General features: G+C 34.3%; 1 protein-coding gene across 1 annotated transcript in view; it reads right to left on the bottom strand.

Moving 5' to 3' along the window:
• Nucleotides 1–27541, bottom strand: part of TMPRSS15 (transmembrane serine protease 15) — a 119398-nt gene that overhangs the window by 49210 nt on the left and 42647 nt on the right. Inside the window, exons 11-16 of the mRNA XM_044254991.1 lie at nucleotides 23331–23436; nucleotides 22883–23033; nucleotides 19762–19897; nucleotides 11461–11550; nucleotides 9791–9916; nucleotides 7270–7410 (exon numbers count right to left, since the gene is read on the bottom strand). Of these exons, the coding sequence (XP_044110926.1) occupies nucleotides 7270–7410; nucleotides 9791–9916; nucleotides 11461–11550; nucleotides 19762–19897; nucleotides 22883–23033; nucleotides 23331–23436 (750 nt within the window). The remainder of the gene's footprint in view (nucleotides 1–7269; nucleotides 7411–9790; nucleotides 9917–11460; nucleotides 11551–19761; nucleotides 19898–22882; nucleotides 23034–23330; nucleotides 23437–27541) is intronic.

The following is a 27541-nucleotide window of genomic DNA, read 5'->3' as shown; positions in this document are numbered from 1 at the left end:
AGGTGTAACACTTTGAAGGAATCCCTTTCTTTGATTTTTTAAAAAATATTTTATTTATTTGTTTGACAGACAGAGATCTTAAGTAGGCAGAGAGACAGGCAGAGAGGGAGAGGAGGAAGCAGGCTCCCTGCTAAGCAGAGAGCCTGAGGTGGGGTTCCATCCCAGGACCCAGAGATCATGATCTGAGCCGAAGGCAGAGGCTTTAACCCACTGAGCCACCCAGGCGCCCCTCATTGATATTTTAAATTAACATTCTCATTTCCATGTCCAGTTGTCCTACTTTCCTCCAGATAACAGTATAAACAACAAGAAAGCATCCTTAATTTTTTCCTCTGGATCTGTTAAAACAATAATTGGAATTGTTTATACTTTATTTTAAACTTTGAAGCTTTGCAACCCAAATTTAAGTCACATTAATTAAAAAAAATATTTTAAGGGAGACGTGGCTGGCCTGGTTGTTTCTACAAATCTCTACCTCAATGAGAGAAGTAGGTTACATATGTCAACTATAATACTATTAGGGATGTTCTTGTAAATGTAATTATCGATTTGTTTCACAAACACATACTTTTTAACCAGATTAGTGAGATGATAAATGGGTAAAGACAATTGCACATTCTAATGCAAACATTAATATTTTACTGATTTTATATTTTACTTCTCCACTATTAATTTTCCTTTAAAAAGCAAGAAGGCTCAAAATTAGGTATACATGTGTTTGTATTTATATATTCTATTTTAAATCTATACTTTGATATATATTATGTTTATTTAAAAAGTTGACAGCCTAATTACATATCCATGATTAAATATCTTACTAGAGAATATTACTCACCATGAGTTATTTTTAAATTATCTCATTACTTTGTTTTCATAGCTTGTTAAAATCATTATGTAAAAATGAGTTCTCAATGCCAACAATTTAATCATAGATAAGTTTATTGATAATTTTACTCTTTTACTAGTGTCATCAGGCTATATTTATTTAGTAAAGCACATATTTGCTGAATGGAAATTTAAATTTCTGAATGAAAATATGAATGAATACATGCATAAAGATCTGAATATTGTGATTTATTTTTGCACTGTGGCCTTGGTCTGAAGCTGTTGAGGTTATACTCTACGAGTCTAAAAAAAAAAAAAAATAACTTGCTTCCATAAAATGGATGCATACAATGAAAAAATGCTGAATGAGGCAAAATGATCGATTATTCCTGCACTGAGTAGAAATTATAAAATGTGGAGAAAGTGTGAATAAACTCTTTCAAAATTTTCCTTACATGCGTGAACTGGATTTTGATTCTTTGCAACATATAGCAGTTCAGCTTCATTAAGAAGTCTTTAGTCCAAAGTGTAACTCTCTGTGGCCTCTGAAATCTTACTTCCAATCATTTTATGCCCATAGTGAGACAGGGAAGAAGAAATATTGCTAAGAATTGAATTTCCCCATCTTCTTTTTATGAAGTCTCCAGTAGCCCTGCCTCATTTAGTCAACATATGCTTGACTTTAAATGGAACTGAATTGATCTCTAAGGCACATGCCACACAATCTGGGGAGGGCTCTAAACCCCTAAATGTAATCAGCTGCCACTTCCACAGTTGCCTGATAAGCACTATTGAATTCCAAATTAAGACCCTGAGTATCAGAAAAGAGCAATGAGGGGACGTTTATGGGAGACCAATCTTAATAAATCTATATTTCATATACCCTAGTTTAATTTACAAGGAAATGCTAAAAATAGGACAAGGAAAGGAGATACAAAAATGTGCTATACAATTGTTTTATATTTCAGTTGAATGTGTTTGAAGGTACCCTTAAAATATCTCAGAAGATAAACGAAGTGCATAAATGCTGAAAATTTGTGATATCCCTTTTATACTTCTTTCTAAAATGATCATCAAAGCAGGGAACCATATAAACAGATAAGTGTGCTGAACCTCTCTTTCCATTACCAGCTTGATTATCTTCCACTGCCAATTCCTGTTTCTCTAATTGCTTTTCAGTCTTTTGGTGTAAAAATCCCGCTGGGAGAAGATTGTTCTGATGACGACTCATTCACTCCATTTTCTACTCTGCAGCAGCAACTGTCCTGTGTCCAGGAGTGTTGGGAAACCACATTCCCAGAATATTCACCACTCGGTGTTGGTCATGGAATCCTCCATTCAAGCTTCAATCGGAAATTCTCTCTAAATGTTTTATTTCCTGAATAACATGATCATAGTAATTGCAATGTAGCAAATGGGTAAACAAATATGAATAACCCCCTACACCAAAAACTTGGGATTTATTTCATATTAGAAGTAGTAGATTGTGCTCTTTAGACTTTTTACTGTGAAGAGAATTGCTTGTGATATTTTTCAAAATTCTTGGGGTTGTATTTATCTCATAAAAATCTACTAAAAACCAGAAACTGTAATATTTTTGTTGGAATAAATTTATTGTTGTATTCCTTTTTGTGATCTATTCTTTCCACCTTTTTCCTCTGTCCCCATCTAAGTTGTGTGTGTTTTTTTTTTGTTTTTTTTTGTTTTGTTTTTAAGACCTACCTTTCTCTAAAGTTTTGTATCAAAGTGATTTCTTTTTTGCAGATGGTGAGATGCCTAATAATTATTCCAATTATTCAGATTTATGAAAAAAATCACTTTTGGTTAGCGTTAGTTTTTTTTTTTTCTTAATCTCATTAGTTCGGTTGGTTTTATAATTCATCTTCATTTCTTTAAAAATAAACTTCTTTCCTTAATTATTTATTTATTTTCTTTCCATTGCTAAGAATTTGACTTTTTTAGATTCCACGTATGTGATATTATGTAGTATTTGTCTTCCTCTGACTTATTTCACTTAGCATAATGCCCTCAAGTTTTATCCACATTGTCACAAATGACAGGATTTCCTTCTTTCTCATGGATGAATAGTGTTCCACTGAATATAATATACCACATCACCTTTATCCATTTATCTATAGATTAACACTGAGGTTGTTTCTATATCTTGGCTATTGTAAATAATACGTCAATGAACATGGAGGTATAGGTATCTCTTCAATATTCTGATTTCATGTCTTTTGGATTCATATCCAGAAGTGGGATTGCTGGATTATATGGTAGGCCAAATATTAAATTTTGTGAAACCTTCATAATGTTTTCCATAGGGGCAGTACCAGTTTGCATTCCCATCCTCACATCCTCACCAACACTTATTTTTGATTACTTGTCTTTTCAACAATAGTCATTTTAACAGGTGTGAGTTGACAGCTCATTGTGGTTTGGATTTGCATTTCCCTAATGAGTGATGTTGAGCATCTTTTCATGTTCATTTTGGTCATTTCTATATCTTTTTGGGAAAAAAATATTCAGTTCTTCTCCTCTTTTTTAAAAAATTCAGATTGTTTTTTAATTAAGCTTTTTATTTTAATTCCTGTATAGTTAACATACTTTGTTGTATTAGTTTCAGGTATACAATATCATGTTTAAAAAATATAATACTTTATTAAAAAGTTATTTCCATGACATCACTCTTTGAAAAAGTTTGGGAAGCCTTCTTCTCGAGCAGAGTAGGTATTTGGGATTTTCTTACACTACTTTAAGATACTTGGAAGAATTAATTCTTTTGCATTCAAATAATAGATGATAGATGCCAAATAGATGATATTGATGCCCATACATTAAATTCTCCACAAAATCTCAGAAATATCACTATATCGTCTGTAAGTATTCATCATTAAATGGGTAATATATAAAGCTGATTTGAATTTTTAAAGATTCATTTATTTATTTGAGAGAGAGAGGTGAGAGAGGCAGAGGGAGAGGGAGAGAATCTCCAGCAGACTTCTGAGCATGGAGCCCAGCACGGGGCTGGATCCCATGACCCTGAGATCATGACCTGATCAGAAATCAACAGTCAGGTGTTTAACCTCCTGAGCCACCCAGGTGCCCCAAAGCTGATCTGATTTTTAACATATTTATTCTGTTTAGAATTTGTCAAATGATTTTTCTGTTAAAATTTAAAAATTCAATAAGAAATTGTATAATGCTGATTATTGCTTATTAATTTTTTACAGACAGCAGTAAGACTTTGTGATTTTTAGGCATTTATTCAAATCCAGAAAATATATAATTCTTCTTCCTTTATACTTTTCACTGTCAGTTTTGACTGGTTCTTTTCTTTTGGAAATGCTTATTATTTTCAAATTGCGGCTTGGTGTTTTTTTTTCCTGCATGCCCATTGCAGATTCTCACATTTTTCCACCTCTTTATCTATTGTTTTTACATTCTTGATCATGCTTATGTGCAGCAATTTTTTTTAAAGATTTTATTTATTTATTTGACAGAGAGAGACACAGTGAGAGGGGGAACATAAGTAGGGGGAGTGGGAGAGTGAGAAGTAAGCTTCCTGCTAAGCAGGAAGCCCTGTGCAGGGTTACATCGCAGGACCGTGGGGTCATGACCTAAGCCAGAGGCCGATGCTCAATGACTGAGCCACCCAGGTAACCCTGTGCAGCAATTTTTGTGGAAATGTGGATATTTTGGTGCAAGAGTGTTTGACTAGGTATACTATCAACCAAATAATTATGGTTGATAATTAATTAATGAATTAACAAAGACATCTAATCAAATCAGAAAGAATAATTAGGCTGTGATAGAGTTTCAGCTGGAAATTCCTCTGCCTGAAAATGGCCATGGTATTCTCAATATCTTAAGGTGCAACTGTTTTGTAATATCATTTTTGGGGGACAGGAGTTCAGCAAGATACTAGAAGCTAAATTTAAAATATTAATTTTCTACAAAAAATTAGAAGCTATAATTTTAGGTATAAAAATAATGCTGAAACCATCTTGTGTCTTCTATCCTTAACTAAAATTCTTTATTATGTCATTTACTTTCTATGTAATAATAAGAACCAATTAGATTTATCAATCATACACATCCAAAGTCTTTTTTATCTTAGAACTAAATACTACCTATCAAATTTTTCTCATCCATGTCCAATACTGATCTACATTTTAAAAGTCTCATCAGAAAACCAGATGATTAACTTAAGTTAAATCAAATGTTGAATGAAATTGAAATTAAAATAATAGGTACACCACAAAGAGAAAAACTAGAATAAAATATAGGCAGACAAACATGGTTGTCATAGTGCAATCAGTAGCAACAAAATTTTCAAGGAACAGAATCTGTAGCTTGATTAAAAAATGATAGTCTCTTTCCATAATTTGGCTATTGTTGAAATGCTGCTATAAATATCAGGCACAAATGTTCATTGACTGGTAAATGGATAAAGAAGTTGTGGCGTGCGTGCACACACACACACACAAAATATTACTCATCCATAAAGAAGAGTGAAATCTTGCCATATGCAGTGATGTGTATGGAGCTAGAGAATACTAGGTGAAGTGAAATAAGTCAGACAAAGACAAATACCTATGATTTCACTCATATGTGGAATTTAAGAAACAAAACAGTATGGGAAGGGGAAAAAAAAGGAGACAGGGAAGCAAACCATGGAGCACAAACTGAGGGGTGATGGAGGGCTGTGAGTGGGGGACGGGATAAGGGAGGCACTTGTGATGAGCACTGGGTATAATGTGTAAGTGATGAATCAATGAATTCTACACTTGAAACTAATATTACATTGTATGTTAACTGGAGTTTAAATGAAAACTTGAAATTAAAAACAAACAAAAGCAAAACAAAACGACTGTCTCAAAATTACCTTGATTAATAAATTTCAAAACAGTGATATGGTTCTTTCCTAAATTAGTTCCTGACTATAGATATAGTCTCTCTCCATATACATATTATATATAGTCATATATTTATATATTTATAAACATATTGTTATATAAATATATAACATCTACTGCTACTGTCATGTCACTATATTTCTTATTTCTTTGAAAAATAATTATAAATATGATTTTAAAAGAAACAGTTTTAATTTGTAAAGTAATAATAATTTGAAATTAAGTCATGTTCTACATTTTCTCCTTTTTATGTACGGTATTTTAAGATAAAAATCTAATTTTCTGTAAATCTCAGAAAGTCTTTATTCCTATTTTTATACTATTTAATTGTCATAGTTTTTAATATTTTGTTTGCTTATTTCACTAGTTGAATATTTTGATTGATATATGTTACTATTGCTTATAAGTCACAATAGCTGTTTCTAAAACTGATCACGAAACCCAGAAGGGCAGATTAGTTGATTGAGCTATCACTCCTACCTAAGTAGATTGGATAATACTTGCTATGGCTTATTTCCATGGCCAGAGGGTGGACAAGATACAGACCAACTTTGCAGTTAAGCAGAAAGCGTACAACTTTCAGAGATGAAGTCAAAATTCTGGGCTAGTTGTGAGGGGAGGAACAGATACTTGTACCGCTGGATCTGAGATTAGATAACAGGCCAGATGAAGATCAATGCTTTGGCCCTACCACTTTTCTAGATAGTCTAGTCAAAGACAAACTGATCATAGTCTCCTATGGAAAGGGAAGATAGATAAAGGAAGTGACATGTATTCTGTCTTCCTGACATATTTGCACCAGGAGAGAACCAAAGTGGAGGGGCAGTAGTATAAGAAAAATCATAGTCCAAGGGGAGCAGCAAGTAATCACAAATTCTCTCTAGATTGTCAGAAGCAAAGAGTTGTATCATATCCTCTATCTACAGGTATAGAAATACAGGTATATCCATGATGAGCAGGCATGCAATTTTGTTTTTTCCTGCTGATTATGTTATGGCATGATAAAAAATACAGAATAAGAAGGTTGTGCATACCAGTGGTATCAGCACCAAATTCCTGTATCCTTCATGGCAGCAGCTTTATACTGGTTGTCTTTAAGTTAATGATGTTAATTTTTTAACGGGATGTTGTTGGAATCCAAACAGCTCACTTGCCTGACTCCCTGCTGTTCTCTGAAAATGGTTTTGGCAAAGGGAACTTGACAGATCATCCTCCTTCTTCATAGTGCCAAGTAACCTGCTTTTTAACATTTAAAATGGCCCTCTTAAGTGAACAAAATTCACAACTTGACACCCCATCGAAGAGCAAGTAAACCTGCTGAAAATGATGTGCATTCCTGCTTTGAACTGACCTAGGCAGTGGTTATGCAGATGTAAAGGAGGAAAGAAAATCTCTGATGTGATGACAGAGAATGAGTATATCCAAATGCAGACACTGAAGTCACATTTAGGCTTTGAAACACTCCATGCTTTTATCATTTTGCTCTGAAAGTTACAATGCAACATGTAATCCCAAGTGCACATACCTGGAATCCCTAAGTAGTAGCCAGTAGTGAAATTTGCTTTAAATCCCCCTTTTGCCAACAGCTTGTCAGTGATGAAAAGCACAGTCATTCTGTTGGTGGTTGAGAACACGTCCATGACTGGGCCAGGCCCTGTATACACAGCTGTTCCAATTGAAAACAAGAAAATCACTGAAATAGTCCTTTGCATCTAGAAGAAAGCATACCTGTTCTTACAGTTCCATCTTATAGAGGTATGCAACATGCAACATGGCTGGTCAGGAAGTGACCACATGTGCATAATTGTGTACTTCCTTTTAGATTTTGGACACTGCTTCTAGGAAAGCCAACTTCTCTATTGATCTTTTCCAGGATTGTCTGAAGTTTCTGTGGCTCTATGCTTTAATGATAAATTCCTCCTAATATTTACTGGCTTAGCGCCACTACTCTTCAAACTCATGTGATTCCCAGAAAAAAAAAAAAAATGACTGCTTTTAAAGACCTTTATAAAACAGTGGGGGTTATAACTTCCCTTAGTAAATTTTTGTCCAAATGTATTTGATATTTCTTGTGAGTTGAATCATTAACCTAAGCTGAAGGATTAGGTTAATTAGAGACAGGTAATATAAACCTAAGTGGTGGTTTTCAAAATGTTTTCCACTAAGTCCTGGGCTTTGGGGGTTTCATAAATAATGAAATATTCTCTACTACACAATAAAGCTTAGGCTAATTTAAAAAATATGTTCACACACACACACACACATTTAGGGAGGGACCGGGGGAGGGGCCGAGGTAGAGATCTGTAAGCGTGCTCCCCATCCAGTGCAAAGCCCAATGCAGGGCTCCTTCTCGCAACCTTGAGATCATGACCTGAGCTCAAATCAAGAGTTTGATGCTTAACTGACTGAGCCACCTAGGCACCCCTCATATTATTAGATATTTTATATATTACAATCCTGGAAAATGATTGTTTCAAAAGGACTTCTTGCCTCAATTTTGAAAAATATGATTTTGAGATCCTCTGGAATTCTTGTTTACTTTTCAATAATTGATGTAATATTAAGAGGTGAAATGATGAAAATGAATTCTTAGATCATGAGAAACTGAATTTTCATTAGAAGGACAATATAAAGTAAAAATGGGAAAACAACTCAAAATATGTTCATAACTATGTTTCTCAAAATAAAATTTGAATTTCATCAGTTCTTATTACCATTAGATTCCCATCCCCACTGAGATTTTCATTGTTGATGTCTTCTGTGTGTGGCTCTCAAAATCCTCTTCTAGGAAGCCTGAATTTTAGAACTTTGTGGGATTTTGCAGGCGAACACCATGTAAGCAGTAATCAGTTAGTAACACTGGGAACCCTCTCTACCACCCTGCCCCTGTACAGCTATGGAAAGTTCCTTCTGGTCTTCTTCCACTGGTTGCCATGTTCATGAGATTGCATCCTCATTGCATAGCTAGCTGGCCAGGTTTTGTAGGAAATGATTAATGTGAGTCCCAAACACAGTTTGATAGAACACTTTTATTTGTGAAGTATGTTGTTTCATGTATTCCAGTTGGCCCTATAGGCATTTTCATAATTTAATGTATTACTTATCAGGAGACACTTTCTTAAAAACTGGTAGTAGTTAAATAGAATATTAGCTATTACATTTGATTGATAGTTTTTATTGTGTTACTGTGTATTTTATGAACTACATATAAGAATTTCCTCCAGAATAGTACACTTTTCCCCCATGTGTATTTTGAAAAAATTAGTAATCAATAAAAGATAGGGAAAAATCAACTTTGGTCAATATTTGAATCATTCTCAGGTACTTATATAGGAGCCGCTGGTCCTAGAGAAATAGGCAATCAGAGCAATAATGAAATGTAAATAAAAAATCATAAAAAAAATTTGCAAAAAACACAATTTGTTCTTTCAGTTTGATGTGAAACAAAACTGGATTTAATAGCTATTTTGGGGGACGCCTGGGTGGCTCAGTTGGTTAAGCAGCTGCCTTCGGCTCAGGTCATGATCCCAGCGTCCTGGGATCGAGTCCCACATCGGGCTCCTTGCTCGGCAGGGAGCCTGCTTCTCCCTCTGCCTCTGCCTGCCATTCTGTCTGCCTGTGCTCACTCTCTCTCTCTCTCTCTCTCTGACAAATAAATAAAATCTTTAAAAAAAAATTTAAAAAAAATAGCTATTTTTGGAAATATGATGTACACATAATGCATCTTAAATTGAATAATATATTTCTTTTAGCTTTTATTCTCCAATGGGTAATGTTTACTGTAGTATATTAATATAGCTGGTTGAAACCACTCATGCAAAAATATTAATTCTGGTTTGCCAAGGATGCTTAAGAAGAATATTACTCTGTCATAATTGTAAACACTCTCATTTTGGAAGCTCCACATAAAATTTGACATGTTATTCTGCTGTTGTAATTTCATTTTGCTAGTTGTAAAAATGATTACAGTTATTGGGAAATGCTCTCTCTATCAATCCAATGTCTTGAGCCATGCAACTTTCATAGTATTTAAATCACAGACTTACCTAAGAGCAAAGAATCATCTTCTCTACCATCTCTGATTTCCACTACATCTGCAATATTTTCTAAGTCGAATTCTTGAAAATGAAGTTGTATATTTTTTCCCTTCTGTGCATTTAAATTCCAAACACCTTAAAAATAATACATGACAACACAGGTTAGAACACGCTTCTTTTGACTTCCCTCAAAAGCTTCTCTCTCTCTCATGAGAATTTCAAATTTCTCTGAATTTTTCATGATCCTCTCAAGTCCCTCCTGCCTTTTCCCTTATTGTTAAAATAGCTTGGGCATTTTGTAAAGCCTGACAACTTATCTACATCTTGATCTAGACTATGTTATGTTTGCTTCTTCTTTTCTCATTTCAGTGCCTAACAAATAAAGTGCCCAATGAATACTTATTTCATAAATCAATAAATTCAATAAATTTCTTTAAATTGTTCTTTTAATATCCCACTGACTTTCAGAATGCTTAGATCATTAGGTTGTGCAAATGATATGTTTAAAAGATGTCTTCAATGTGAAGTAAAGATGATAATCTCTGGTTCCCCATACAAGTCAAATGAGATTCATGGCTGTTTATTTTTTTGGATCAGATAAGTCCCTGAAATTGTGGCTCTATTCCCCTATGAAAGTGATACTTCCTTATCTCTGGGTCATTTGAAGGAAGGAAGGTTGACATTTTCTAAACAACACATTTTTCACTGTCATTAGGGGATTTCTTTCACTGGTAGATTTCCCCATTTTTGCTATCTTAGGTATGGCCATGAGAGGAACATACCTGTTTCCGAGACCTACTAAAGTGGCAAATTTGTAGGCTGGGCTGGGGAACTGGCACTTTTAACACAATTTGTAGACTGTACTGCTCCTCCAGTTAGGAATATTGACCAAGAGATAGGCTCTGTGCAGTTTTATCAAACTATTCTCCCAGACTTAAGATTTTTAGTAAATCCTCATTATTTTATCTTAAAAAAAAAAAAAGATTTACTTATTTATTTTAGAGAGAGAGGGAGAGAGTGTGCAAGCGAGACAAGGGACAGAGAGAATCTTCAAGCAGACTCCCCACTGAGCGTGCTACCTGACATGGGTGGGGTTCAGTCTCAAGACCCTGTGATCACGACCTGAGCTGAAATCAGGAGTTGGGTGCTTAACCAACTGAGCCATCCAGGCACCCCATCTCATCTTTTATACATTAATCTAGTTGCATGCTTTATTGACACTAACTATATTTACAAAGGTGTGGATGTTACAACTGGCCCTTTACTATACTTTCCACTGACTTTATGGAATTACGGACTTATTATATGTAATACAGACATTATATGCATAATCAAGAAGTGTGATTAAGGCAGTAGTACCTGGAGTAAGATACTTTCACACTCCGGTTTTATTCAATTTTTAAATTTGAGATTATAATAATAGCACTTGCTTCAAAGAATTATTGTAAAAATTGAACTGAAATAATATATTAATCACCAACAGAGTGCCTAGCATAGAATAAATGCTAAATAAGTTAGTAATTATTACTGTTATTGTTGTTACTATATTGTGCAGTCTTCTAGCCGTGGTAGGTGTACTGAGGTTCGGCAAATTTATAGTCAACTTTGCTCTGTCAAAGAGGGGAGCTAGCCTTGACAAATACATCTGTTTTTCATGGCCTGGGGAGAAAATGACTCACAGAAAGCCTGGTTAGGGTAGTTGTTTGGAAAGTTCATGGAAGTGAATGTTGTATTTGGCTCCCACAGTTCAAAAGGTCCTCCACAGTCCGCTGAAAAGGAGAAAAGGGAAACAATGAAAAATCACTAGTAACACAATGCTTATTTCAGAGAGATAAATGCCAGCAAATTCCCAATTATTTGGATATTCCCAAAATCCAATCTGGTTTTGACAGATAGAATTTATAGATTGTTAAAAGAAAATCTTGCAACCTAAGTAAGGGAAAACTATAGGTTAACAGGTCTCTTGAGAAGAACTTTGCAAAAACTTAAATACCATTAAGTTCTTTGAATCTCTAAGGTGGCATAATCGCGTGGAGCATTTCCCAAAATTATTTCAGCAAGGAATAATTTTGCTGAACATCTGTTATAAATAGGTTTTATGAAATAAGGTGTCAACTCCCTGCTAAAGAAAATAGAAATATAGAAATATAGAAAACGAATCTTGATAATGGAAAAAAATCTTATATTTTACATTCTCTTGAGAAAGGTGAGTAAATCACTCTTTCTGCCATTTCTTTTTTTTCTTTTTTCTTTTAAATTTTAAAATTTTTTTATAAACATATAATGTATTTTTATCCCCAGGGGTACAGGTCTGTGAATCGCCAGGTTTACACATTTCACAGCACTCACCATAGCACATACCCTCCCCAGTGCATTCTGCCATTTCTTATGTTTTCTCTTTCTTTTTGCTTTTCTACTTTTTTCTCTACACCCCTCTCTCCGACCTTTCTTTCTTTCTTTCTTTCAGTAGAGAGGGAACTTCACTGTCCTGTATACTAAGATGTCTTAACTGTTAAGAAAGGGAGACAAACAGAAACTCCTCTTTCTAAATAATTGCTCAAGACTGGTCTGTTACCTAACATTGCCCAGGAGTCAGGTTAGGGAAAAATTTATTAGACAAAATTCTAGTTAAAACTAAGATTTTAAGTTGACAGATTCACTTTCTGAAATTCTTAACCTACTTTATATTTTTCTCCCTGCTTACTCAAAGAAAATTCAAAAGTAGTATAAAAAATCAACTACTTAAAGATCCTAATTCTATCTTATTTGTACTGACATGTTACATTTAAAATCAAAAGAATAAAAGTAACCTAATTGTAAGAACACAGGGAACTGAGATAAGTGTATATTTTTTTCTATTTAAAGGCAGATGATGCTGACGTTATTTACTCCCAGTAAGATAGAAATCAGATTATAGGAGAGAGAATTGAATGTCTTTACACTTATAGCAATGCCTTCAGTCATACCCTCTTCTTCAGTCCCTCTTTACATGTCTTCTGCCTCACTTATGTAGCTCTTTTCAGTTCATGTACTCTTCCAAGTTTGTATGTAATAAGCACCTTTAATTTGGGTTTCATGATGTATATAACTGGACAGAGAGAAGTGTTTGTTGTGGTTCAACAGTAGGCTGACATCCCATCCTGTCCTGTACAGTGGTAGAGCATGGTCTATCTCTAATGCCCCCCGGGGCAGGCTGGTCTACACCCAGATGCGTTTAGTAAGAATAACAAAACCTCTTGCAAAATCTTATCATTTGAAAATTGTTTCCATGAATTTTGTCTCATCTGAGGAGAGAACATGGTCTATAAAAGGAAGATGTGTTTGAGCTGGTGGATTGTCAGAGTTAGCTCTTTGTCTTTTTGAGAGTTGGTTTTCTCATATGTGAAAGAGATATATATTAGAGATTTTCAGGGTTGTTATAAAAGTTGGACATAATTATGAAAAGTGCCTATGCATTACCTGGCATATTCTGTACTGATTTTCAATACGTACTTGTGGATTAAGGAATTACTTTTATTATTTCCACTTTAAATGGACAATATGAGCATTGGAGGTATTCAGTTACTTGCTAATGTTATGTACATTTATTTAGTGTCAAAGTCAAGACTTCAGTTATCTTAGCTTATCCCTCAATACGTCTTCTTATTAGGTTAATAAAGCTCTACATCATTTCCACCATCTGGTCTAAGCCATAGGCAGGGTTTAGTCTGTGTCTCAATAAGTGTTACTGGATGGTATGTGACATATACTTGTTAGGTACAGACAAAGAGAAGGAGGGCAGAAGGGAACATGAATGAAAGTACTAACAAGTAAGGTCAATGATGGATAGATTTAGAAGGAAGAAGGCACTGTACATAGGGTGCTAAAGAAGGTATTGGAACCAAAGATAGAGTGATAAGGGAGAAGAAGGGCAGGTTCTATGCTGGAAAGGGTGAAGGAAAGGTCAGATAATTGTATGATCTGATCTCTGAGGTCAATACTCTGCTTGATTATGTGACTAATCACCTCACAAAGAGTTCTGAAGAAATATCTACTACAACCCCTCTCCTCCCACTTATACACAACTCATTTAATTTTAATAATTCTTAGTACCATGAAATGCTCTCTTCAGTTCTCTGTGAAATTAATGGGGAAGGGGGAAGTATAAAAATTCTGCAGGGGCAAACCTGACATTGCAGATTGCAGATTAGAGAAATCCAGTTCTTGGATTTCATTAGTTTAGACACAGCCAGTGTGGCCAGTGGATTTGTTGTCGCTGATTTTAAGCCATCATTCTTATTTTCTCCTCAACAAATGGGAAAATCTCGAAACTGTAGTCTCCTGATAAATAGCTGATATTTTGGAGAATGTATTGAATTTTCACATAATTGAATACAACAGTACATTATATTACACATAGATGAGTAGGTAGGACTTCAATAAATACATATATAGTATGAAAATGTTGTCAAGTATAATTGTTATGCCTGTCAAGATAGTTCACTTAGCATTTCTCCACTAAATACAAGTCTTAGAAAATTCATTCTCTTGAAATACTTAAGGATTACTTTTTTATGGGATTGGAAAGGAGACAAACCACAAGAGACTCTTAATCTCATAAAACAAACTAAGAGTTGCTGGGAATTGAGGGGTAGAGATAGGGTGGTTGTTTGATGGACACTGGGTTGGGTATGTGATATGTGAGTGCTGTGAAATGTGTAAGTCTGACAATTCACAGACCTATACCCCTGGGGCAAATAATACATTATATGTTAATAAAAATAATTTTAAAAGAATTACTTTTTTGAAATGAATGTCAGATATAATGTCACAACAAACAACCGACCAGTAAGATATCTCTGATCCTTAGTTGTTAAGATATATCAGTTACTCTCTGTATATAATAACAGTAATAAGGAATTAGAAAAAGCACTTTCATCCATTCTAAATATGAACACACTGTTTAATTTAATGGTGGCGTTGCTATAGTAGAAATATAACATATGCTTCTTAATAGAGGGGCCAAAGACTCACAAAATGCACTTCTGGGTACCACAGTCATACTGTAACATTAGATAAACTCTCTCCACCCAGAGAATGAGAGTTAAATAGTCTCTCTGGTATAGGAAACTCTTACTTACTTAGAGTTGTGAACTTCTTCATTTTCTTTTTTTTTTTTTTTTTTTTGAAGCTGTTCTCTCAAAGATTTGTATTCTGATTAATTCCTACCATGCCAGCAGGGATTTTCACTGCATACAGAATGTAAATAACATGCAGTATTTTGCAAAGTGGTTGTCAAGGATAGATATTTTCTTTGAGGCATGTCATTTTTAATCCATGCTTAAGCCTCTGATGTTCATGAGATTTGTGTCAATGAGAGGTGAAAAAGAGAAGAGCCAGCTCCCACTTACAATAGGAGGGTTCAGATGAAAGGTATTTGTGGCAAAACAATAGCTATACCTTGAGAAATAATCTTTCACTGATATCTGAATATTATTAAAATCAGTATTATTTTTCATTATCATAGTAATAGATAATAAGTCCTACACTATTACAGATAACATTTTAAAAATTTAGGTTGTAATATAACGTGGACTATCTCATGAAAATTTTGTGTTCAGTTTATCAAAATTTATGTTCCATTCACAGGTTCTAGTGACCAGCCATGATACTAATATTTACCTTAAATCTATGACAATGATGTTCAAATTTTCATTTCTTATAGTTTACATTTTATTTGTAATGAATAGCAATCTAGCCAACAAACAGGTTATTAGTTTTGAAGGTAAAAATATGAAAACAAAACAGAATAGACAAAACATACTGATATAGGAGCATATGAGTGCAGTTAATATGGAATTTGCTAGGGATTTAAATATCAAGTCACACTAATGATATATAAGACAAGCCCCTCTGGGGCACCTGGGTGGCTCAATGGGCTTAAAGCCTCTGCCTTCGGCTCAGGTCATGATCTCAGGGTCCTGAGATGGAGCCCCGCATCAGGCTCTCTGCTTAGCGGGGAGCTTGTCTCCTCCTCTCTCTCTGCCTGCTTCTCTGCCTACTTGTCATCTCTGTCAAATAAATAATAAAATAAAACCTTAAAAAAAAAAAAGACAATCAGCTCTGCTAGAAAATGGCCACCACAAAATTATAAGACAAGTAGATAATTACCTATTCTTTTCTATATGAAGAGCTAAAGTTAGATTATTTAGCTCAAAATAAAATGTCCTACCTGTGAAACTTTCCAAATTAATGTTAATTTTTGTCTCTGGAAATGGAAAATGGCCTAGATAATGGCCAAATAGAGCAAAAGTGTGGGAAAAGAGTGGCTTAAAATATCTAGAACTATATTTTGTAATTTTTTTTCTTAAGTAGTTTTAACAGCCACAGAAATAAGTTAGAGCCTGAAATGTGGATTCCTTTTTATATATACCTGTTTTATCTAGTAGGTATCTTGTCATCAGTCACCCAAGTTGTGTTGCAAATTGACATAATATTTGTGTAATGGAATGTTTACTTTTTAAAAGTGTTCTCAATATAATCCTCACATTTAAATTATTTGTGTTGATGCCATAGGACAACAACTGTAGAGCTAATGCAGCAGCAAGAGATCAAAATCACAGAATGGAAAAATCCCTGTAGTTATGAAAACTGAAATTAACATTTCCCCAAACTAGGCTCAACATGGATCCCTAGGAACAAGGGAGGAATTTTGCTAGTCAGCTACTGGTCTGGGATTATTTTCTTATTCAAATGCTCTGTAAGAGCCAAAGAAAGGCTATTAGCCAGTCAACCATGGTTTCCTTTTCTTTCTGCTTAAACAAATCAGTGATCTGGAACCAGAAAAGCTCTGCTCAAATAAGAATTTCACTGAACCAATTGCAAATGGCATTAATGAAATTGTTCAGAATGCATTTGATGGTAATTAACATTTTCTGCTGTGCTAAATATTGCCCTGAAGTGAGCCATTTGGAAATTGGAACAAATATACTTTGGGCAAATTCTAAAGTTTATATTTTAAAATCAGGTAGGTTATTCCAGTGTTATAATTTCCCTATTGTTAAAATATGCAGAGATATCATGCTTCCTTGACCTTGAAGTGTTATTTTTTCCCCCTTTCTGACCAGAATAGATATGAGGACTGTATGGGTTATATAGTTAAAATTTTAATATGGGAAATTATATTAAAGTTTTATTTGTATGTATAATATTAGGTACAGAAGTTCTCTCACATCTTCTATTTCAGATAATGATGAAATTGTTATTTTAAAAATGTCAAGCCTATGTAGCTATTACTTCTACTAGAAAATCTTGCTTCTTGGCCACTTACTGATGAATAGGAGAACACACTGGCAGAAAAAAATTATGAAAATTGTTTTAAATGTTTGAAATATCAAAATAGCAAGATGTTTCTAGTATTTGGTGTCTATAGGAATTATTTATCAAACCATTTAATGACTTTAGTAATTAGAATATTTCCTAATGGTTTTTTGCATGAGAATGTATTATATAATGGACAGGTAGGGTATGGGGCACTCACACAAAATGAAATGAAAAAATTAATTTTAAACAATGCCAGATGGCTCAAATTATTGCATTCATGTTGGGTTTTGCTCCATCCCATCCCTTCCTTCATTTTCAAAACTTTGAAAAAAGTTCTGGTAATAAAATTTCGCTTGACAAAAATATTTGTGTCACCAAAAGAAACACAGCCAACACAAAAAGAGAGAGAAACTTAGTTCGTCTCTACTAATATTTTTTGATCATCTATTTCTGTGATGTTAAAATGCAGTCAGACACTGGTGAAGCAAAGGTGAATGAGACCCAGAGTTTGGTGTCATGAAACCCACTTTTTTTTTTTTAAGATTTTTATTTATTTATTTGACAGACAGAGATCATAAATAGGCAGAGAGGCAGACAGAGAGAGGGGGAAGCAGGCTCCCTGCTGAGCGGAGAGCCTGATGCAGGGCTGATCCCAGGATCCTGAGATCATGACCTGAGCTGAAGGCAGAGGCTTAACCCACTGACCCACCCAAGCACCCCATGAAACTCACTTCTTGCCACACTTTTGTGGCCTATATTTATATGTAAAAAGGTAAGCTACTTTTCTGCCTTTGTTTCAATTTTATAAGTGTCCTACTGTCTCTTAATGATTCTTAAAACTTTCTCCAGTTCACACTTTCTTTAAAATCTATCACTTACTTTCCTCATTTACTACTTTTAGGGGCACATGATTATATTGCCTTAATTGTTTCTTTATGTGGATTATATTTTTCCATGCATTGGTTATTACTACATATTATATTTTTTGTGCAGTACTTTGTACCTAGTAGCTATTTATAAAATTTGAATAAATATTTGAAATATTGAAGAATTTATGTATAGCCCATATAAGCAACTAAACATGTTAATACAAAAAATGGTTAAATGTAAACTATCCTTTTAGTAAAATCTAAGTTCACATTCAATAGGGTGGCATGGAACAAGTAGGGCAATGTAATTACTATGCTCATCTTAATGACAGCTTATTCGTTATCCATTCTCAAATTATCAGTCATTTATCTTTAGAGCTTTTGAATTGTTAAAAACCCTCATCTGAAAGTCTGCCTTCTTTCTTTTTAACTTAAAGATTGAGAGAAGAAAAATATATAGTTTTAGAAGTAAAGTCGGGACACCTGGGTGGCTCAGTTGGTTGAGCAGCTGCCTTCGGCTCAGGTCATGATCCCAGCGTCCTGGGATCGAGTCCCTCATCGGGCTCCTTGCTCAGCAGGGAGCCTGCTTCTCCCTCTGCCTCTGCCTGCCATTCTGTCTGCCTGTGCTTGCTCTCTCTCCCTCTCTCTCTCTGATAAATTAAAAATAAATAAATAAATAAATCTTTAAAAAGAAGTAAAGTCAAATTTAGATATGTTCTCCATGTTGATTTGCTGATGTTATTATGGGAAGAGTTTCAAGTGCACTTGGAAGGAAATGAAAATGGAAAAAATTGCTGTGTTTGTGGGCTGAGATCCATGGCAAAACAAAAACATCCATGAGGTTTGACATAAGCAAAACTGTAGGACTAGATCAGTTTCCAACTGCCATAATCCAAAGATAAAAAGGATTTTTTTTTTTTACATTAATACTACAATGCAGTGAAGACATACCAGTAGAGGCAAAATACATGTTTGATACAATTATCATTATATGCTTTTTTTTTTCCTCTGTCAAATCCCATAGTTGAAAAGTGGTATGAAGGTATTGTCTTCTTTGATATTATAAGATGGGTAATATGCCTCTTTCTCCTCTGAAATGTCAGTTCCCAATTTTAATTAAGAGTCTAGAAACAGACTCCATTTTGTTCTTTTGTGTTAAAAGACCCCATAGGATTGGGAAATCCTGGACACTGCTCAACTATGACACTTTAGTGGTTCCATGAGGGGAGCCCATTGCAGGGTCTTACAAAAACACCATTTCAGGATTTAAAAAAAAAAAAAATTGTGTGATCTTGGTCTGTCTAGTTAAAGTCCAGGCCCAGTGGAATTCATTATTATTATTATTATTATTATTATTAAATTATTCAATTATTATTAAATTATTCTGGAAATAGGCTGGGTACATTTCAAGCTCAACCAAACTTCTCTTTAATCTTAACATCACTCTTTAAGATAACCATGAGACTCTTAAGGCTTCTTCCCAAAAAATGATCCACCATGCCACATGGCCAATACAGAACTAGTTTGTATTCTAGTGAAACGAAAATGGAAGTCAGCACCTTCTTTATTTTAAAAAATAAAAATATACAAAGATTATTATAAATATGATGCATACCAAAGCACTGAGTGATTTCCTTGTGAGTGTATGTATAAAGCAATATTTTGTTAACTTCCATTTCATTTATATTTTGGAGTCTTCAACTTTTAGTGAAAAAATAACATTAGGCTGAAATAATTTGAAATGCCAAAAGAATATCTACTTGAACATATAATGCTTTCATTGGTAAAATACATGTTATAGTTACTTACTAGGAAGTTCTGGTGGAGGAGTTGGGACCAAAGTTGGTTCTGGATAAAGACTCACATTGCAAATCCCATATGTTAGTCTTATGTCATCCAATGCTATATCACTCAGGATCTGGTTTTTAAAAGCATTAAAAGCAACCTGCAATTCAGAGAGGGATATGAAATCATACTACTCTAATCTTTTTTGACTTGATTCTTCTTGTGGCCCAATATTTGCTGGAGAATCAGTATTACCAACTCCAAATATAAGAGGGCAAGTTTCTACATAGTGAAATATTGATAGATTCTGCTTTTTATAATCCTGTCGTGAGCCCACTTCCCTTCCTGTGGGTTCATACTAATCTAAATTTTCACTAGTGTTTTTCTTCCGATTTAGGCAATATTGCCACAGCTTCTCTATGTCTCTGTCTTTCTCATGATTTGTCATACTCTACTGTACTCTGACATGGATCCACATTTTCTGGCAAGGGACAGCAATCTTCTCACAGATTCCTCCCCGCAACTATTTTAGCAATTTGGGTAGAAATTTCTATAAGAAATTTGGTAAATTTCTTATAGCATATGAGCCCTAAAGAGAAGACACACCAACTAGATAATTGAGAAAAGAAAGGGACAAGAGAAAATACGAGTGTCATATGACCATTCGGGGACAACTAGTACTGATCATAGTTCACCCAGGAAACTGGTGTGGGATACTTTGTGAGGGTAATGTCCAGAGAACACAGACCCAGACTTGGAAGAAAGTTTCAGCAGTCAGATGAAAACTATTAGGTTCTTAAAGACAGTGGGTATTTTAGCTGAACTTCCCTGGATCCTCTTTTGTGTAGGAAACACATAAACAGAATACCCACAATACATTAATTCTCTCCTAGGTACATTGTATACATTATCTCATTTAATTTTTTCAATACTATTGTAGAGTCATCCATTTGCTCATTTGTTCATTCTTTTCACCTTTTTCACGCTAGACACAATTCCAAATAAGGATTATTTTCTCCCTTTCATGTGCAAACTGAATTTCAAAGAGACTAAAGAGACTTAAGATTTCATGACAGTGACAAAGCCAAGGTGCAAGTATTTGTAGAACGCAATGCTCTCATTCTGCCTGATAAGCTAACCTTGAAAAAGTGGATCCAATTATATTATTAAAAAAAACCAAAAAACAAAAAACAAAAAAATACTCAGTGGGTTGAGCCAGATTGGCTACTGCAATATAGTAGCCCCCCATTATCTGAGGTTTCACTTTCTGTGATTTCAGAGCCTCATGATCAGCTGGGTTATGAATCAGAAGACCCTTGTTCAGATATTATCAGAAGGTCAGTAGTAGCCTAATGCCATGTCACAGTGCCTATATCATTCATCTCACTTCATCTTATCATGTAGGAATTTTGTCATTTCACATCATCATAAGAAGAATGAATACAATACAATAAGACAATTTTGGGAGAGATACAAGATTCACATAACTTTTGCTATAGTATATTACTCTAATTGCCCTATTTTCTTATTATTGTTGTTAATCTTTTACTGAGTTTAATTGATAAATTAAATGTTGCCATAGGTATATATGTATAGAAAAAAACCCATAGCATATGTAGGGTTCAGTATTATCTACGGTATCCGTCGAAGTCTTGGAACATATACCCCATGGACAAGGAAGACTATTATACTTATTTCTATGCTCTGCCATTCCATTGTTCCCCTGATGTTCTGTTTCCTTTATTCTTCCCTGAATTATCAGAAAACAAAGCTGGAGAAGAAAACTTCACAGAAAAAAAAAATTAGATAGACTTGGAAGAAAGAAAAGAAAGAAAAAGGGAAGGAAAGAAAGATGCAAGGAAGGCAGATGAAGGTTTTTGATTACTGCCTCCTTCTACAAAGTCATGAGGAAAAACCAAAGCCTTCGCTATGACTATGTCTGTCCAAATATACACCTTCTGAAAGTTATACTCTCTTGCCTGAAATGACCTGATTAAAACAATGTTAATTTGGTCAAACTATTAGCCTGTATTATCTTATATTTTAATTGCAAACACCCTTAGGAAGAGAACACATTAAGCTGTTATCTGAAAAATTAATTCACCTTAATGTGAAATAAATGACCAGAGACATCCCAAGGATAGAGCTCATGGAATTTATTTCTAAAGGAAATATATAGATTAAGTCAAATTTGGGCAGGGTAAATGGATACCGATGGGCATGGTTGTTCTAATAGAAAAAAAAATGGTTCCCTAGAAAAGTGCAGGGATGATCTAGTTGATATCTGTGAAAAGCTGGAAGTCCTAGGTGAGCAGGGGACATAGGAAGACATGGTTGGCATCTGCTAGAAAGTTGCTGAAGAAAGTTGTAATATACCCCAATGTTTCTATGGATCTTATGGATCATTATAAGTAGTAGTTTCATGTAGTAAATTGTTCCTCAATAAGTGTTTTTTTTTTAAGGATTTTGTTTATTTATTTGAGAATGGGAGATAGCAAGAGAGAACACTAGAGGGGTGGAGGTGTACAGGGAATGGAAGAAGCAGGCTCCCCGCTAAGCAGAGAACCTGATGTGGGGCTCTATCCCAGGACCCCAGGATCACACCCCCAGCTGGCAGCAAACTACTCAATGACTGAGCCACCCAGATGCCCCTCAATAAATTGTTTTAAAATAAGTTAGTGGATAAATGAAAATAAGGGCACTCAGAGTTTTGTTTTTATTTTTTTTCCCTTTTAGAGAGAGTGCACATGCTCACGTGAGGATGGGGAATGAGAAGGGGTAAGAGGAGGTGGAGAAACCTTTTATTTATTTATTTATTTTGAAGTATATGTGCTGCCAAAGCCAGCACAGAAAGGGAGAATCTTAAGCAGAATCCACACCCAGCATAGTACCCAACATGGGGCTTGATCTCTTGACTCTGAGATCATGACTTGAGCTGAAATCAAAAGTTGGGTGCTTAACCAACTGAGCCACCCAGATCCTCCAAACTCAGAGATTTTTCTTAAAAAGAGACTAAGAAGGTAGAGAAAATGACTTGGCTGTATTCAGAAAATAATTTTTTTCATCATATTATCTTAAACTATAATTGTATAGCCATTTTTAGAACACAATCACATGATTATAAATCACAAGGTATTTTGCCAACCTTAAATTCCACTGTCTCATTTAATGTTACTTGTCCATAATTCCAATTTTCTCCATAATTTCCTTCCTTTTGGAAAACTGTCTTCTCCATGTTTTGGCCACTGCTGATATTAATGCTTAATTTATAGACATTTTCACCATACATATAATACCTAATTTGGAAACAAGCACATATGATTAGATTTCTACACATTAGAATAAATGCAGTTTATGTTCTTCTAAATCCTTTACTTTCTCTGGAATATTCCCTTTTTCCTTGAATGAAGGAGTTGTTGGTAAAGTCTGTGTGTGGGGAGGGGGTCTTCCAGAATTTTGCTATTTTATCAATTGAAAAAATAATGCAAATCCATTAAAACTTGGGATGTCTTAGTGAAATCACAAACCTGGCAATGTGACAAAGGCAATGGTACACACTAAATAAGAGTATGTAACACGTGTCTAGGACCTACCAGAAACTGAGGCAGACTGGTTCTAAAGTGGGATCTAATGGGAGACTTAAGAGTCCTACTCTTTCTCGTCTCCCTCCTGGTCCAGTGGGGGTGGAAATGTAAAATCCTGTAAAAACAATAAAAGAAGTTTTTACTTCATTTAACTGGTGGCAATTTCTTTATGTGAGACATATCATGTTATAAGGAGAAAGAAACAACTTTAAGGTGAAAATATAAGGAGTGGGAAGGAAGGTAGATGCCATAATACATTATTATTTAGGAAAATCACTTCACAACTCTGGACCTCCCAATTTATAAAACAAAAGGATTGAACTGGAGCATCTCTAAGGGTATATCAAATTCTGACTTTTTATTAGTCCATATAATTATTTTATCATATTACTGTTACCAGATACCACTTTGATTCCCATTTACTAGATGTTTTTATCAATTCACTTCTTTAGAGATAATAATCACATGAGAGTATTTAGATATGCCGGTAGACTAACTCATGATGTATGCAAATATTTAAGCACAGATTTGAAGGTGATGTTAAGAGTTTCAAAGGCCATCAGTTTTTTATTCCATTGACTATACTGCATTTCTTTATATAAGAAGTTACCTGATTTTATAATGGTTTCATCTCCCATATTCCTTTGAATGATAACTAATCAGATCACAGAAGAGTAGGAAGCATGCTAATCTACATAAAAGCTTTCTATAATAGCTCAAGCCACTGCATAAAGTGCTTTTTGGTCTGGAATTCATTATCCCAACCAATGATTAGAGTCATCTGAAGTGTGGGAAGAGTTGCTAGAGTGAGAAAATTTTGAACATTTTCTTAGAGAAATTTAATTTTTTTATCCTTAGCTTGCTGCTCATATATTATGACAGAAAGCAGGAAACATGTAACAAAATATGCTATGAGGAAAAGGCAATATTGGGTAAATCTGATTTATAATTTCTAAATCTGATTTCTAATAAGAGTAGTTTTTTATGAAATGCTGAAATTTAATGTTTATTTGAAATCAAGCATCTCCTCTCTTGTGTTTCCCAACAGAAATTTTTATAGACAATGCTGTATAAAATTCAAAGTTAGTCATTTACGACATGTAGCGTAAGGATAAGATGTGAAGAAAATACTAGTAAAATTGCCAACAGATATATCAGTTTATATTTAGATTGGTAAGGCAAAAAAAAAATCCCTCAGAATGAATATTTTATCAAGGTGAAATCATGGTCAAATATATTAACAAATATACATCCACTGGATTTAAGTTATAAAACGTAAAATGGAAATGAATGCATGTTTAACATTTTATATTAACACATTACTTTATATAATGCTATGGCATTTCATGAGTACTTATTTTAGCTCTATAGTTAGTGCTCAACCTAACAAAAACTGTAGCGTAGATACAGAGGGGATGAGCCAGAATCTGCACTTTAAATGCTGAAATCCAGGGACATCTGGGTGGCTCAGTTGGTTAAGCGGCCGCCTTCGCCTTCGGCTCAGGTCATAACCCCAGTGTCCTGGAATTGAGTCCTGCATCAGGCTCCTTGCTCTGCAGGGCACCTGCTTCTCCCTCGGCCACTCTGTCTGCCTGTGCTCACTCTCTCTCTCTCTCTCTCTGACAAATAAATAAATAAAATCTTTTAAAAATAAATAAATAAATAAATAAATCCAAATCCCCTTTGAGTTGACCTTAATTTTAGTTGATTAGAATATAGTGGGGGGGAATAATTAAAATGCCATTAAATTCCCTGAATAAATAATGAACTGGCTACCCTGTTAAGAAATATTTCTAGTTAGCAGCAATCATACAACACAAAAACTATTGTACTTCTATTTATGTTTGTCCATGTTCAATCAATTAGTTACATTTAGAAATATTTTTAACCTATTGTTTACTCATTAAGCAGTAATATATATGAAATTTTTGCTTTGATAAAGATATGATGCTATGAGTTTTGTTTCATTGTTCAGATAGCATGTACTTATGTGGACTACTGTACCTTAAGAATTTTCCATAAATTAATTTTTAAGAGCACAATCTATTAAATATCATATAGAATTGCATATTTTGGAATATAAAATAAAATAATATAATAGTAAGTAATATAATAAAACAAAAATAATAAATAATAAATAATATATTAGTAATTTCTATGATACCTGTTAAATTCTTAATAAATTAGAAGATGAAAGAAATTCTTCATAAAATCATGAATTTTAAAAATAAAGTATTGCTTACATAATAACTTACTTAGTCTACCTAATTGTCCTTAAATTTCATCTCCAACATTTGCCTGTGGGGGTCACTTGACCTCTGTTTAATATCTCTCAGATATAGAAGGAATCATTGTGTTCAAGTCAGTGCATTACATTTCAACACAATTAGAATCTCTTTTCTTTTTAAAAAGTAAGTTATTGTGTGCTTATTTTTTATTATTTTGCTCCTGGGCCCATTAAGGATAAATGAATTTATGTTAATTCTACAAATATTTAAAGGTTACTATTTTGCCTTTTCTAAAACTTCTCAAGATTATTCATTCTTTTGGCCTTCAATAATTTAATATGGCACAATTTCAATTGCTTCTCCATTTGATAAGCTCTCAATTAGCTCTACATGCAGTTGGTTCCACTCAGAGTATGGAAACCAGAAGTTCACACAACATAGCTGTTGGAATATCTTACCAGGTGTACAAGTAGGGACATCCTAACACTTGGGATTATGATTTAAGTTATAACATCATTGGCACTATTTACTTCCAAGTGTATCTTATTCATAGTTCTCCAACTGTCTCTGAGAATTCTTCATCTCCAACATTCTTGCTCAATAATGCCTCCTTCTATGCAATCTAATTGGTCCCTTATTCAATATCTTTTACCATCTCCTTATTTCCTACTAAACAAACATATATTTACTCTAATGTTTGAGGCTTCTGTACTATGTATAACTTCAGTGTTATTTTCTAGCCATAGTTCTTATAATTCATCTATTTATACACAGCACTTGTATAATGTTAGATTATTTTAATTTGCTCAGTGCCCAGAAATGTTATGATGTTTGGGTCTTTTTTTTTTTTCCTGTGTATTCATGTTACTCTATTTCTCCTTACAATTGCACATGTCAGAATCCTACTAATTTTTTGAGGTCATTAAATCAAACTGCCATCTCCTTTAGAAAGCTCCTCTTGGTGCAATTATATGGGATCACTCCTTGTGAATTCTCAGTTACAAGTGTACTTCTCTGATGTTACTTAGTTTGTTCTATTTGTCCTATAGTCACTAACATACTTATATGTTCTATTATATTCATGTTCACATGTGACTTTTAAAACTGCTAGACTTTGTGAAAAGAGCGACAGTTCATTTTTGAAATCTCAGTATGGATTAGCTGAATGTTGCTTAATTTATTCTTATTATACCAATTTGGCTTGCTTTTTTATTTTAAATTCATAAAGGAATACACAAAATGAATGATTAAATAGATAATTTTTATAACCACACAGGAATTGCTATGGTCAAATGATAGTTTCTTTTAAAGTCCTTCAAATTTCTTGAAATGTCTTTGAGAACACTTGGAATTAACCTCAGAGTCAGCCATTTTCTTTATCTTTCTTTCTTTCTTTTCCTTTTTTTTTTTTTTTTTTTTTTTTTTTTGGTAAGCATAGTAACCAATTTAATGATCAAAACGTGCCTCTAAAGTCAGGTCTGACTATCATCAACCCATTTCCCAGATGACGGAACTAAGGCAGAGAGAGAGAACAGTTAACTTGCAGCGCTGATTTAAATCTAGCTGACTTCAGAGTCTCTATTTTAATGATCTTTACTACTACACTATGCTAACCCCTACGCGTTAGAAACAATTATGATTTCATTCAGAAAGGCCAACAAAGAAACACTTTCTTTGGGTTGCCTACCCTCTTGTGACCCCTTCATTTCTGAAGTTTTCACATGTTACTGACCTCGTTTTCTCTGAATGTTCTGAACAAACGAGTCAGTTCTGAGCACCCCAAGATGCTGCCCTGTATCATTGCCACCATCTCCACTGACTCCCTTTGCTTCTAAGAGGTACAGAGAAACTCGGAGCCTTGACAGTGGAGAGATTTAGGAGGCTATAGCTCTCTGCTCTTCCAGGAGAGAGTTCTTTAGAAGGAGCCAAAAGTTAAGGGGCTTAGATGTTCCTCCCTAAAGCAATGTTAATTCAAAGTTTATCTGTTTCATT

The sequence above is a fragment of the Neovison vison genome, chromosome 6 (assembly GCF_020171115.1).
Source record: "Neovison vison isolate M4711 chromosome 6, ASM_NN_V1, whole genome shotgun sequence".
Taxonomy (NCBI): Eukaryota; Metazoa; Chordata; class Mammalia; order Carnivora; family Mustelidae; genus Neogale; species Neogale vison.
The sequence above is the reverse complement of the archived record's forward strand: the minus strand, read 5'-3'. Positions and strand labels throughout refer to the sequence as shown.